Here is a 13,675-nt window from a genome sequence, read left to right on the forward strand (position 1 = left end):
GATGTTAGATTACGGGAGTTATATGAATAATCAAACTGGCAGAGAGAAACGGTGCAGGACGTTAACACTCTAGTTGACTAATTCAAAAGGGATTAGGGTAGAAAGGGGATTCGAAAAGGTGAATGGGGGGATGGGTGGGGAGAAGAGAGATGAAGAAAGACAAAGAAACGTTTGGGAAGATTCGTGAACTTGAGCTGTCTTGCCAGAAGCTCAGTGGAGCGCGCTAGGCCTTGTCCCCGCCTAGGCGGTAAGGCTCCAAGGCACCACTTCTCTCGAAACAAACGTAGTTTCATAACAACCCCACAAACGCAGTATATAACTCAGCTTATAAGGACTACAGTCTATCATTCCTCAATCCATGTAAGACTGTATTCCAGAAAGCTGAATCACAACTAGGAATTCCCGACTAAATGTGAGGGCTATGACTGACTTATAAATATGAATAGCAAACTCGATTCTGAACTATCAATTATCAATGCTACTTAGCCCATACAAGGATGAATGAGAGGCTCCGGATGGGTTGTACACTGAAGAATACTTAATCGGCGGAGAAACCAGAAGCCCTTCCAAGGCTGAAGAAATTCTCAACCTCTATTCGCTCCTTCTCGCCAGATGCTCTAGTGGCCCACAACGTTGGGCAATGCCCCATCCCATTGGATCTTCATGGTCAATGGATATGGAGACAGGACGCTTTGCTCCGCATTCATGTACATGGTCAATCCTGCAGATCCGGTCTGCTTTTTCAACTGACCTTGCGACCCAGGCGCACGCCGAAGATTCTCCAGCTGTCCCACAATACGGAGCATGGTCGGAAGAGCAATCTGGCACACCTCCATACCGAGGCATTGGTGTGGACCGAAGCCAAAGTGAATGTAGCTGCCCAAATCACGATCAAGACGAACCTTTTCAGGGTCGGGAAATGCGGAGGCATCGTGGCTTGCACCCACCTAAATTGGTATTCTCGTTAAAAGAGTTTCAATATACAGCGCAGGTTTGGAAAACTAAGGTGCACTTACCAAATTGACAAGCACCTGTTGTCCGACCTCCAATGACACTCTCTTTCCGTTATCTTCAATGACAGTCGGCTTGGCAACCTCCCGGGGCAAGGCAACAGACGATCGGATTCGGACACCTTCCATAAAGCTGCTTCAAAGTAAGTACGTTGTTTAATTACAACTGCAAACAAATAGAGGGGGTAACTTACTATCTCAGAAGTAGCTCGTCGGCTTCATGAGTATGCTCCTTTGACAAGCGCTGAATTTCGGCAAGGTGGATGGCGTTATCCGTATCTAGATAGAAGTCCAGGCACTGAGAGAACAACTGCGACTGGTTGGCAACCATTGAACACGCCGAAGGGACAATGTTCGTCCACGCAATCTCCTTAGGCGGTAATCCACTATCAAGCAAGCGCTGGATCATATGAACGCCGTAGTTTTTCAGCGCGTTGTCATGGTGATGGAGTTTGTCCACAAGCTCGGCAATGTACCCAGCCTTGTTGACGATCTCAACATTTGCTATGATAAGGTCACCAAGCTGCTGCGCAGTTTTGCGAGAAGCTTGCTCGAGCTGGAAAGCCTTTTGAACGTCCAAATCATAGAAAATACAGGTGAAAAGCAAAGCCAATATCTGATAAAGCTCAGGTCCAGTAAATATACCTCGGGGGTTTGACTCAGTTTTGAGTGGGAGAGAGAAGACATTAGCACAGAAATGGGTCTGAGCAAGATTTGACACATCGCGCACAATGTCGACCTGGTTCGCGCTACCGATCTTATACGAGTTCTTTTGCAGTAGCTGCAACGTGATTTGCTCGTAGAATTTGCGGACCTCAGACTCCCAGTTTTCCTGATATATGGCGTTCCTTAGTATTTTCCTGGAGTCTGCATTTGCCGGGAGATCGCCCGAGAGACAGAAATCCTTGCCGTAGGGGTGGCCCGCTCGCTGCAGAAGAAACTCGAGTTTCTTGCCCCAGGTTACTTTGAAGGAGTCCTGGTCGGCGAGGATGGCCTGGCATGCGGCATGAGAATTGATGGATTTGGGTAACGGAGTATAGGTCGGCCGGTCAAAGCTGTACATTCCAGCCCTTCCAATATTGGCCATGATCTTCTCGTTCTCACTCGGAATCACCGTCGGAAAGTGTGCATAAATTGAATCCGCTCGGAAATGGTTGGGGAATGCCCGTAGCACGAGCTTATAAAAGACCTGGCCCCCATCAATGCTAGTGTCGTAGTTAATTTCGTTGTAAGCCCAGTTGGTAAGGTGCTTAGGCGTGAAGTCAACTGTGTAAAAGCGATCACCGCGGACTAGAGCAACGGCATCAGACAGAATCGCTCTCGAGATTGTGTAGTTTGTACACAAGCCGCTGCCGGGTGCCATTGCTTCTTTAGTATCCTCCACGATGACTCCTGGGTACATCTCCACAAGATCAGGATGCTCGTAGAAATTTCTGAGCTGTTCAGCAATATATGGATCTGGGTTGATCTCTTCGAAGGTCTCATATGGCTTCAAGTTGAAGTAGTCCCTGAACTCATTCAAAGTCGCCAAGTTCCAAGAACGTGCCTGTTTAATGCCCAGGACCTCGATGCTTTTGAAGACACTTGGTACATTAGAGGTGCCAAAGGCTCCCGCAACGTCTTCCACGCTCTCTTCCCATATTTTCACCAAGCTATCATCATCAAATGAGCCATTGGACTGGCGTTGCAATGTGGCAAAGGGCCGCTGCAAAGGGTCCTCAGGCAATTTTGATTCGTATATCCCGAGTCCCATCACAAACTGCTGTGGACTAATGGTGTTATGATCCTGGCCATTGAAAATCTCTTTGTACAACTCCTCCGACCATTTCTGGTCACGAGCAGAAATGCAAGAGTGCCAGCGGTAGACGAGATTGAACTCAGCCGAGACTTGGTTTCCCGTAGCCTTGGAGACTGCCTTTCCAAGCAACCCATCTTTCTCATCCATGCGAGGATCCAAACTCCAGGTGCTGTCAGTTCGGTTCAAGTTGAGAATAGTTCGAACATAATCCTTGAGAACGATGTTGATATAGAGACCACAGGTCACCAAACGTGCAGTTTGAAACACATCATTATCCCATGTGGCATAAGCCTTTGCATTTGACTCGTCCGGCTTAGTGAAGCGACCACCCTCATTGATTGCTGTGAGCTGGGTGGCGACATGGTTGTGGAAGCGGTTAAACATGATGAGCAAAACACCAACACCAGGAGGGAATCCCAAAACTCGCTTAGAGGAGAAGCAATCAGGTTTCAACATTCCATCCTTAAAGGTTCTTACTTCATCCTGCTCCTTTTGATTGTTACCATATAGAGGTCCCAGATCCAAGTACGATGATGTGTTTGTTGCCGTCCCATCTCTCGAGGTTTGGAAAATATCTATCCCGTATTAGTGACACTCATACACCTAGAGAATTTCAAACATACCGTGAATAATTATAGACGCAATATAGAACAATACACTTGAAATCTTGTTCGGGTGCTCCTTGAACTCTTTCCGGACTAAGAGACTGTCAAATAGGGCCTCCGGCTCTGGGCGATCTACGGGTTGCACGATTTCCGGTCGAACTGATCGTGCATAAGGACTACCTGCAGCTCCAATATTTGGCCAGAAGATGTTCTTGAATTTATGTCAGCGTTTTGTATTCGTTTGATAGGACATGAAGGTCTTACGTTTCCAGATCCATCTGCTTTACGATACATGGCATCCCGGCCAAGATACCTGCATATTCATCCACATTAACATCGTATTAGTCTTGTTGTAGTGGTTATTGACTAACGAAACTGGTGGATGCTGCAAATCATTCCACAAGGTATTGAGGAAAGTCTCAGTTAGTTCTGTACGAGCACCCGAAGTGGCAGGCAAACCGGCAGCCAGCTGTCAAATGATGAGCAAGGGCAGCGACATTTAGATGCTCTTCATGACAAACCTGAATCACTCTTTCCATGATATACTTTTTATCATCAAGGGGGAACCAGTGATCGCGCTTTTGGCGACTTCAGCAATGGTTTTGACTTCTGCCAGATCAACATGTCCAATGTCCTTGGCCAAACCTGTAGTGACATCCATCTTGATATAAGTTCCATCGCCAGTCTCCGTGGGCAATGGCCTCAAAGATTCAGCAATAAACTTCTCCAGTCGGTGAATCTTTGATTCAACTGCGTGGACAGGGTCTTGGGGCTGATCGGCCATAGTTACCAGGTGAGTATAAGTTGTTTTGTGCCTCAGGCTGCAAGTTTGTCGGGATATCGACCTCAACTATTTGGGCTGAGAACCTCGGGAGTATTTGTATAGCAGTATATTACAGATACGATTGAAGTTAAAAAACGAAATAAGAAAATCAGAAAAGCTAGAGAACTGTCATGCGATGACACCGGGGGATAATCGCAAGTTTATAAAAATTTGAGCTATTTTATGGGCTATGCACTAAGTCCGCATAAACTAGCCATAGAGTGCTGCCGATTATGCCTTGTCTGCATTCGTATCCGAACTATCAGCGCCACAACTTCTACTCGAGCTGACACGAATATTGCCTGCCCCACAAGGCTGCAGAAAATAAAAACCATTTTGAGCTCAAAAACGTTTCAAAGACAAAGTACGGAGTACTCTCAACTTTGTAATACTCAAAGACTTGTGATTTTGAACTGTTGGTGTGTTGGGTGGATAATAGATAGGAACGGATGGTAGGTGTTTCATCTATGAACAGTGAAATTTTCGTATAATTATGTGCTGAGATCAAATGGGATTTCAGATTCCCCGCCCCATATAATGTCCCCCCGCTCCAAGGCTCGCATAGCACACCTGGGCATATAACTTGGGAACTCGGAATTATGTCGAACAAGCTGATTGGAGTAATCGGCCAGTCTAGCCTATACTAACGTCGGCAAATTGAACGCAGGCTGAGCTTCGGCCGGAAACAGTGCAAGGCAACAAACGACATGACAAGGTAATAGTTAAGTGGGTTGCCTAGTGCTTGGCTTACCGCCCATTGTAACGCTATGTTAATGGTGCGGCTGAAAGTATCAGGTGATAGTACGGAGTACTCTGTTAGTGCTCGATGCAAGCCTTCAGCCCGGCCCACACCTTTTGTTCATCGCATTCTTGGAATGTTGGAACCAATGTCATCTACCAATTGCAAGTTAACCTCGACGACTGTACCCGTTGTTTCAGCCCTGAAGCCGCCGCCTGTCTACATAGTAACCATCTGCCAGACTGATCCGCCCATAACCGAGACCTCGGGATTGATAAGACATAGAGTTTGCCGAATAGATCATAGATATGAGTCCGATAGGGTGTAGAATATTTCTTCATCAATGGTCAGTGGACCTTGACAATGTTGGTACTAACTTGGTAGTTGTAATTAAACATCGAAACAGTCATCCACTAGAAACTTAATTTGTTGTGGCCGCAACTGTCAGGTGTCTAAGTCACGTGAGTGGATGCGACTCGATGTTGAATTATCTAACTAAATGGTGAGGATCAACATTCATTCACTAGCCGCGTTCCCGCTCCCCGTTCCCGGTTTCCCCTCCTCGCTTCAATCGATTCATAGGTACATTTCCTATCAATTGGAAGCTCTCTGTCACTAAAAATGGCTAGCAAAGTCACCCTCGTGGTGGAGCCTCGCGGTATGCATGCATAGCTAATACTTTCCAAGCTACGAAATAGCTAACTTCGAGACAGGCCGTCCCATTCACAAGCTCCCAAAAGAAGTCACCATTGACATTGACGCATCTGCCAACGACCTCCACGAAGTCGTCGCTGAAATCTGCAGCGTCTCCGTTCATCGGCTTCGCATCACCAAGGGAAGCGATCGCACCGTGATTGCTAACAAGAAAACCACTACTATCAACGACACTGGCTTGCGCAACTCCAGCGTGATTCATGTCAAGGACCTTGGTAAGCACCTCATGCATCAAGCCGCTCCTGAGGCTATCAGAATTCGCGCGAAGGAATTATATAAGATACATCACGCAAATGATATCAAGCGCAACCCCAAATTAATCCCCATGCGCAGAGCTCCATCCATTCCCACTCAGATTACTAACATGCAACCCCACGTTGAAACTGCAGGCCCTCAAATCGCTTGGCGCACCGTTTTTATCATTGAATACCTCGGCCCCCTCCTTATCCCAGGTCTCTTCCTCTTCCCCCTCCGCTCGCTCCTCTACTTCAACTTCGACAATGTGCCCTCCCCCTCCGACTGCCAACTGCTGGTGTGCGCCCTCTTGACACTCCACTTCCTCAAGCGTGAGTATGAGACCCTATTCGTCCACCGATTTAGCAATGCCACCATGCCCGCACGCAACATCTTCAAGAACAGCGCGCACTACTGGGCACTCGCCGGCTTCAACATTTCCTACTGGGTCTTCAGTCCGAATGCTGCCGCTGCTACCGACGAGCCCAACCATGTCCTAATCTACGCCGGTCTTGCACTATTCGTGTTTGGCGAGTTGGCCAACTTCAATGCTCACCTCGTGTTGCGTCATCTGCGCCAGCCTGGCACCACCCAGCGCGGTATTCCTCGCGGGTTTGGTTTCAGCATCGTCACCTGCCCCAACTACTTCTTTGAGATTGTGTCTTGGATTGGTGTCTTCCTCGTCAGTCAGTTTAACCTGAGCGTCATCCTCTTCGCTATCGTTGGCGGTGGACAGATGTGGGCTTGGGCCTGGAAGAAGGAGAAACTCCTTCGCAAGGAATTCCCCGACCGCTATAAGAAGAAGCGCACTGTCCTCATTCCCTACATCTGCTAGGTTGGTGACCTACCTAGTTTCACGGTGGCAGGAAATTACACTCGCCGGATTAAACTTGACAATCCGCAGGCAATAGCTGGCTAGTTTGAATTTCTTTCCCCGGTATCAAAATTGTTTTCTTTTTTTGACCCCTATTTTATAATCTTTGTCTCCCTTGGGCGTCTTATTATCATATAATTACTATTGATCTTGATTCGGCCGCTACAAAAAACCCATTTATGAAGCTTTCAAGTGAACGTTTATTCAATAAAAAGAAATGATGACCCTTGACCCTTGACCGTTTGAAGTGTATGTACGCCAGTAATAAAAATGGAACAAAAGATCCAGGGATGTGATCTTGCTCTAAGTAGAAATACAAAATCGGTCGCCTTAACTCCAGTATTGGCCTCCGGCATTGGCTCTATACCTAGGTAAGATCAAAGAGGTCGACTCTAGTCAGTGCAGCTGCGATGAAGGATAGGCTCCGATGTATATCCTTCTCCAGTGCCCATTGTTCGCTGATCAGAGAGCATAGCTTCAGAGAAAAATTAGTGTGACCGATCTCGATGCTGATAAGCGTTCAGACTGGGCAACAGCCCAAATTTTCTTTTGTATTTGATTTCGGGATGACGTTAGACACAAGTTCCATAGTATGTATATGACGACTAGTATAGCTTGATCGGGTCAATTGAACTTTGAATTGAAGGATCTACCTATGTCAACTATACCTAGGTAGATATATATTCCGAGGTTTTGCAAGGCTGTCTTGTGCTTCATTTCATTAAGTGCTCCCATTCTTGCCTAGGTACATACTGAGGACAAACCGCTCCAGCTGTAAAGTGATTATGCAGTGAGATCTGGAAGCAGGCATATATACCTAGGTATTCTTTCGATTTAATTAATTTTCAGCATCGTCCTGTACACGTAGTAGTTCAAAATGAAATTATGTCGAGTGTGATATTTCAATCCTAAAAGTTGTTTCATCCCGGAGGCTCTAGGTATATACTTATATCCGAGAAATGAGATCTGATCTGCCTCAAGAGACCAATTTTGACTCTTTAGCTTAAGTAGCCTTCTTTTCTCCTCTGTAATCCAGTTCGTTCTATCCTTAGAAAAAAAAATAATGATACAAGCGCTGAACCACCACTTTCAGCTTATTAAGGTAAAGGCAACGAAAGACTCTTAATCTTTTTGGGTCTTCTTCAGCCACACTTTGTAGTATGCTTCCGCCTCGGCGCAGTCACCGGTCTCAGTACTATCGCATCTAGGGAACCGGAGGATGAAATCACCCTCTTGGTAAGTACCATTGACAGCAGCGCCTGGGGAGTCTTTGCTGTAAGCATTTATGACCCGCTGGGGTACAAGAGCCGTTCGAGCAAGCACGGTTGGATGCCATTGCAAGATGTGATCCTGAACAAAACAAGGTTAGCCATGAGCATATTTAAAGTCTACGCGTCAAATGGCATTCCTACCAATCCGTGAACCTCGGCTTTGGCGAAGTTATAGCTGCGGAACAGAGGATCGAACCATATATCCAGGAAGAAGCGCGCAAAGTCTCCATTCCGCAGCACGAAACTACCCGGTGTGAGGTCCTCAATGTCTTGTGTCGTGATGAGATCAATGTCTTTCTCCTTTAGATACGGAAACGTCTTGATGATGCTGTCAGGCGGTACGACGGGGTAATCTTTAAGCATCAGAGTTTCAATTCGACTCTTGTCTAAAAGGTGGGATTCGAGGGATTTGGTCGGGTCCATGATCAGAGCGTGCGGGCTGAGGTGAAAGAAGTATTTCGCGCGTGGGTAGGTAGCCATGGCGTTTCGAACAGCCGGGACTGTGGCCCAGCTTCGTTGGGCATCGCCTATGGCCTCTTCGTAGTCGGACGTACTTGCGAAAAAATTGGTATAGCCTGCGGGGAAGTACCGGTCATTGTCAGTATGGTGTCATTCCAGTTGAAATCTTAATATCATTAGGTTATACGGAACACGTACCATGGGCCTTCGTGTAGTGTTCGCGATTGGCGATGATCTTTTTAATATAGCCCTCGCTGAGTTGTTTCCGATCCAGCACTGTCACGATCACCACGCCTGCCGTGTCAGCATGCGTACTGGGTGTCGAGGTCGAGCTTGAGGGGTAGAGATGTGAGAGTAGGAAGAGGATTGAGATGATGGCGAAGGAAATCAGGGCGACGGTCTTGAGCTGTTTTCTGCGATACATTGGCATTCGGGTCGACCGCGCGCCTGTGACAGCATGGGGGCTTCTCCGCGGAGGTAGTGCGAACTGCATCTTGTCCCCAGAGCTGTAATGCTGGATGAGGACGAGAATCCAGATTGTATCAAATCATAACATGCAGCTCCAAATTCCGGGTGTTTGGAGAGCCTTGAACAGCTAGAAAGAGTTGCGAGAGGGAGAAGTTCCATATTGCAATTAAACCGATGAGATTCAACCGAGTTCTGACCACCTCCTATTCCGGACGGGTTTCGAGCATTCCAACGTGATCATCGTCCGTTTTTAGTTAGGCATTTATTTGAAGATAAGATGTCTATCTCGCTTCTTCAATTGAATCAATTTGACGATGAACTAGTATTTATTGGGGGAATCGACAAACTACAGTCTGATGGAGTTTGATCTATACTTACCCCACACATTCACCATTCCTATCAAATCTGGGTAACTATAGTAAATGAAATATTTGGTTTCTAAAGTATTGATCATATGAGATACCTAGGTACATGATCAGTATCCATATTAGCCTCTGGAGTGTTCCTAATCTAGGTCGCCATGGATGTGTATTTGTTTTTATGCGACTCTTCTGCCAACTGAATTGGAGCTGGGCCTTGAGCATAACTAGACAGGTTAGCCACTTGGTATCGATTTTCTTTAATTTGGACCATGTTTGAGCGTCATCTTCGTAGAATGCTGGGCTTGATCCTCCGCTTCTTTGCCTCACATTCTTCAGTTCCTCCCTGACGCTCGCATTTTTCATACTTGTTCCCTTCCTCATTTGGGGAAAGTATTCCGGCCATGGATCTGATCTGATTGTCAGATTAACATATCCAGTCTCCTGTGCCTTGTTGGTCATTTCTGAGAGAGATTTTTGCTTGACCTTCTTTGTAATGGCATATGGAGTACTGCTCGTGGATCCAGCCCATAACAAATGAAATGATCAGGTATGGCTCGTTCTAGGCGTTGCAAAACAATAAGTTAGTCTCCAATTGGTAATAAAAAGAGAGATGATCCAGATGTCAATGATGGAATAGACCCAATTGTTGGTAGCTGCAAAGAGACAGACAAGTTGTACTATGCGAAGTACGTAGCTGGCTTAGCATCACCTGGGCAGTTGTATTGTGGCATGTTGAAGATATTTAGGTAGAAAACATGGCTCACCGTAGTAGAGCCTTGGGAAATTCAAAGGGTAAGGTCGTACCATGGTATTTGATGGTAGGATTTATGTCAATCTCAAAACCTTGAATCGCCTAAGTAGGTAGGTTCCTAGAAGATTTTCGATGAGGCTATTTTCGGGACCGGAACTGTACCGGGCTTCGATTGACCGATTCATACATCATATTCATAGTGATTATATGTGAAGCATGTAAAGGTTAGGGAGATCTAAACAATGATCATGGTCATGCTAACATACAACGTTTCAAGGGACATTGCAAAAGAAGAAAAAGGACGGTAAAAGAGTGAAGCTCGAATTGTAGTGAACAGAACATATGCCAAAGAAACGCCAGATAGGGCCACCGCGCTAATGGAACTTGCTAAAAATGACAGCAACAATCAACAGAACAAGGACTGTAATGATAGCAATGGTAATTATCCGATTTGTAGCCATCCTGGAAACAGACGAAAGTTAGCAAACCACCTCCCTCTCATAACAAAGAAGGATAAAGGGATCAGTACCTACGAGCCATCCCCCGCAAAGTCTTAATACTCGTATCGACGTAGCCTTCACTCTGCTGGAGATTATCACGAGTATGCTGGATAGTCTGTCGTTGGATGTGCAAATCAGCCAGCACGCCCTGCCCAATATCTTCCGTTTCCAGCGCAACCCGTTGACTTTGCTGCAGCCGTGCAGAGCTACGCTCAAGACGCTCTGTTCCGGACAGGAGCTGTTGGCGTTGCTCAAGATGTTCGTCTTGTGGCTCATCGGTGTATCTATCGCCAAACAACGCCTTCCGGTCATCCGAGAGGGACTTCAGTTTGCGCTTAATTTCGTCGATATCGGTAGAATAGTTCCGGAATCGCATGTTGACCTTGGAACGGGTAGCTGAGGGAATGTTTTGTTTCTCCATGCGCATTTGATCAAGCTGAAAGGTGGTTAGTCGAGTCGCTCCTGACTGGGGACTTGGGAAGCTAGTTCTCAAATATGGTTGTCCCTAGTGGGTTTTTCGGGTGACGCTCACTAATTCTGTTGCTTCATCCAGTACCTGCTCAGCTTGTCGGATGGCAGCTTTGCGCTGCTCACCGCTTGCTTCAGCGATCTGGTCTAGCTTCTGGTTCAGATCAGCCTGAAAGAGTTTCAGCTCGTTCTCGTAGCTGGTGAACATCTCCGTGCCAGCATCAGTGTCTAGAGGGTTCGACATGTTGAGATATTCAAATCGGGGCCTGTGGACTCAGAACGCAAAAAATCGGCGGGAAGAACTGAATTCCAGTGACGTGTAAGGGGAGACTTCAAGGTTGGTCTTGACCGCAGGCTCCACTGTTATCTGGAGAGGGACCGGTATTCGCCGCGTCGAGTGGAGTTTACCTCAAAGAGTCCAGGTCAATTAAAGTATCTTGGTCGCAAATCTGGCAAGGAATGAACTGGATTCTCTTCCTTGACGAATGCTTTTGGTAAATGTCCGAGAAGAACAATGCATTAGATTGGAGGTTGGGGCGATAAGCATCGCACGTGATTCAGAGATCGGGGTTACATTGCCGACTTACAAAGCAGTCAATACCAACAAATTAACTACATCGAAAAACATGTAAGGGTATTTAAGGTGGGCTCGAAGGTTCGTCAAACTTCAAGACATTTTTATATCGGGGAGCTGAATGCATGCAGGTCCCTCTACTGATCGACAGCCACTCAGTGCCCTGATAGGCGGTGTATATACTACAGCTCGTTTAGATCAAGTAGGGTAACATCGAGTAGCATTAGCATAAGAAGTCAGGCCCACACTGGTGATAAGCACAATTCGCCTTTTTGATAATCAGATAAAAAAGAACATCCGCATGGTATACATGATCATGGAACTCCCACATTTCTCCTCAACATGTGTCGTAACGCCCTAGGCCAGGAACGAGCTGCTGTCCTGGCTCACTATCTGGGCACTCCGTCTTGCGTCCAGGAAGAGATCCTCACACTCAGCCACATCAACTGCTTCGATTCCACTGGGGCGACCATTGACACGGGCAAGAATACTAGCGGGCGCCAACAGCTGCAAAGCATACCGCAAGCTGACCTTGCTGCCGTGCTCGGCGACCTTATCCAGCGCGGGCTCGGTGATGCTGAGACCTTCTGTCTTGGCACGAAGGCGGATGATTGTCTTGATCTCGTCAGAGCTGTAGGGGGTGGTGGGGATAATAAGGAGTCGGGCCAGCAGATCTGGGGGAATTCCGTGAGCAGCAGTAATGTCGTCGGTGCCCCGAATGACAGTGTTGCCGCGGTTTGAGGCAAGGATAACAATTGGAGAAATAGACGATTCAAGGGCCCGGTTCAGGTAAGTGAAGCACTCAATATCCAGCATGTGGACCTATGTGAAATGGTTAGAAATTGGAATACTGAATTACGCACGAATTTCCTTACCTCATCAATGAAGAGCACACCGGGGACCAGCTCTGCAACACCTTGGTCGATATACCGATTCACGACCTTGTTAATCTCCTGGCGGAGCTTATCCGTAATCTCGGTCTTCTTGGGCTTCATCAGCTGGCCCATCATGCTCATTACATCCTGTCCACCCTGCGGCCGTGCGTTGGCCATGTCCAGATCGTGCAGAGTCACGTCCTGCACAATTTCCTTTTTCTTGTGGACCTCACCCTTTGGTACGGGGACATACTCCTCTGCCTCGAGGTCGAACTCAGTCGCGTAGGCATCTGAACGTCCGACACGCTTGCAAGCACCAGTGTTGGCCTCAATGTAAACAACATCACCCACGGTGACACGTTCCTTCTGAATTGCTTCGTAGATGCTGGGATCAAGGCGGAGCTTCTTGCTACCTTTGGCGGACTTCAGACCGATAATCAGATGACTGATTGTGCGTCCATATCCACCGAGAGGGTTCTCAGTCTCCTCTGGAGTAAGCTCTGTAACTTCACCCTCATAAACCTCCTTTGTTTCTCGCACTCGTAGACCAATGGCTCTTCGGAAGTTCTCCATTAAGGCTTCGGTCTTCTTGACTTCTGCGGAGTAAATTTCGCTACCAACGATCGGGCAGAAAGGCACCTTCGTTCCAAGCTCCTGTGAAACAGCGAGAGCAAGTGCAGTCTTTCCGGTACCAGGACCACCTGCAAGCAGAACAGCACGTCCAGCCATTTTCTTCGCTCTGATGAGGTCGACTACAACGCCACATGCCTAATGGAAGCAGGATTCAGTTAGCTACAAAATCTGGGGAATTATGTTCTATCTTAGTTCAGTCAATCTTTTACCTACCTCTCGGGCAGCAGCTTGTCCAACAAATCCATCAGCGGTTGTCTCAGAGGTACCGTCTGCGCGGAGTCCAAGGCCCTTAATGTGGGTATGCGCAGCGGTCCTGTTCTCGCGCGAGTTGCCCTTGACTTCACTGATTTGGACCATGGTGAAGACGTGGGACTTTGAAAAAAGCACCAAATTCAAGAAATTAAATGGTTCGGTGGATGGGAAGATCAAAGAGACAAAATAATTACGAAAATTGAAGTGACAAAGCAAATCAAAACAGCAAGCGGATGCGATAATCCGTTCCAAACTGAAATTCGCG

The 13,675-nt window shown here is 47.1% G+C and overlaps 5 protein-coding genes across 5 annotated transcripts; 1 reads left to right on the forward strand and 4 right to left on the reverse strand.

Annotated features, from left to right (window-relative positions):
* Positions 1 to 617: 617 nt before the first annotated feature.
* N7495_001491 (peroxidase/cytochrome P450 family protein) lies at positions 618 to 4,197 on the reverse strand (the record flags this gene model as incomplete). The annotated part of the gene is given in 8 exon segments (XM_057204161.1): positions 618 to 947; positions 1,017 to 1,143; positions 1,205 to 3,383; positions 3,432 to 3,624; positions 3,678 to 3,726; positions 3,785 to 3,882; positions 3,935 to 3,942; positions 3,960 to 4,197. The coding sequence occupies 8 exon segments, from the start codon at positions 4,195 to 4,197 to the stop codon at positions 618 to 620; spliced, it is 3,222 nt and encodes a 1,073-aa protein (XP_057068234.1).
* A 1,399-nt stretch (positions 4,198 to 5,596) lies between these two features.
* N7495_001492 (trans-2-enoyl-CoA reductase (NADPH) TSC13) lies at positions 5,597 to 6,758 on the forward strand (the record flags this gene model as incomplete). The annotated part of the gene is made up of 2 exons (XM_057204162.1): positions 5,597 to 5,633; positions 5,689 to 6,758. 2 exons carry the CDS (start codon positions 5,597 to 5,599, stop codon positions 6,756 to 6,758), a joined length of 1,107 nt encoding a protein of 368 aa, XP_057068235.1.
* A 1,161-nt stretch (positions 6,759 to 7,919) lies between these two features.
* N7495_001493 (putative alpha-1,6-mannosyltransferase subunit) lies at positions 7,920 to 9,020 on the reverse strand (the record flags this gene model as incomplete). Its single annotated transcript, XM_057204163.1, has 3 exons — positions 7,920 to 8,147; positions 8,210 to 8,643; positions 8,726 to 9,020. 3 exons carry the CDS (start codon positions 9,018 to 9,020, stop codon positions 7,920 to 7,922), a joined length of 957 nt encoding a protein of 318 aa, XP_057068236.1.
* A 1,462-nt stretch (positions 9,021 to 10,482) lies between these two features.
* N7495_001494 (v-SNARE protein VTI1) lies at positions 10,483 to 11,320 on the reverse strand (the record flags this gene model as incomplete). Its single annotated transcript, XM_057204164.1, has 3 exons — positions 10,483 to 10,570; positions 10,638 to 11,044; positions 11,141 to 11,320. 3 exons carry the CDS (start codon positions 11,318 to 11,320, stop codon positions 10,483 to 10,485), a joined length of 675 nt encoding a protein of 224 aa, XP_057068237.1.
* A 687-nt stretch (positions 11,321 to 12,007) lies between these two features.
* Positions 12,008 to 13,515, reverse strand: rvb1 (RuvB family ATP-dependent DNA helicase pontin; the record flags this gene model as incomplete). Its single annotated transcript, XM_057204165.1, has 3 exons — positions 12,008 to 12,472; positions 12,526 to 13,293; positions 13,372 to 13,515. 3 exons carry the CDS (start codon positions 13,513 to 13,515, stop codon positions 12,008 to 12,010), a joined length of 1,377 nt encoding a protein of 458 aa, XP_057068238.1.
* Positions 13,516 to 13,675: the final 160 nt, after the last annotated feature.

Source organism: Penicillium taxi, assembly GCF_028828555.1.
Source record: "Penicillium taxi strain IBT 34144 chromosome Unknown utg000001l_segment0_segment0, whole genome shotgun sequence".
Classification (NCBI taxonomy): Eukaryota; Fungi; Ascomycota; class Eurotiomycetes; order Eurotiales; family Aspergillaceae; genus Penicillium; species Penicillium taxi.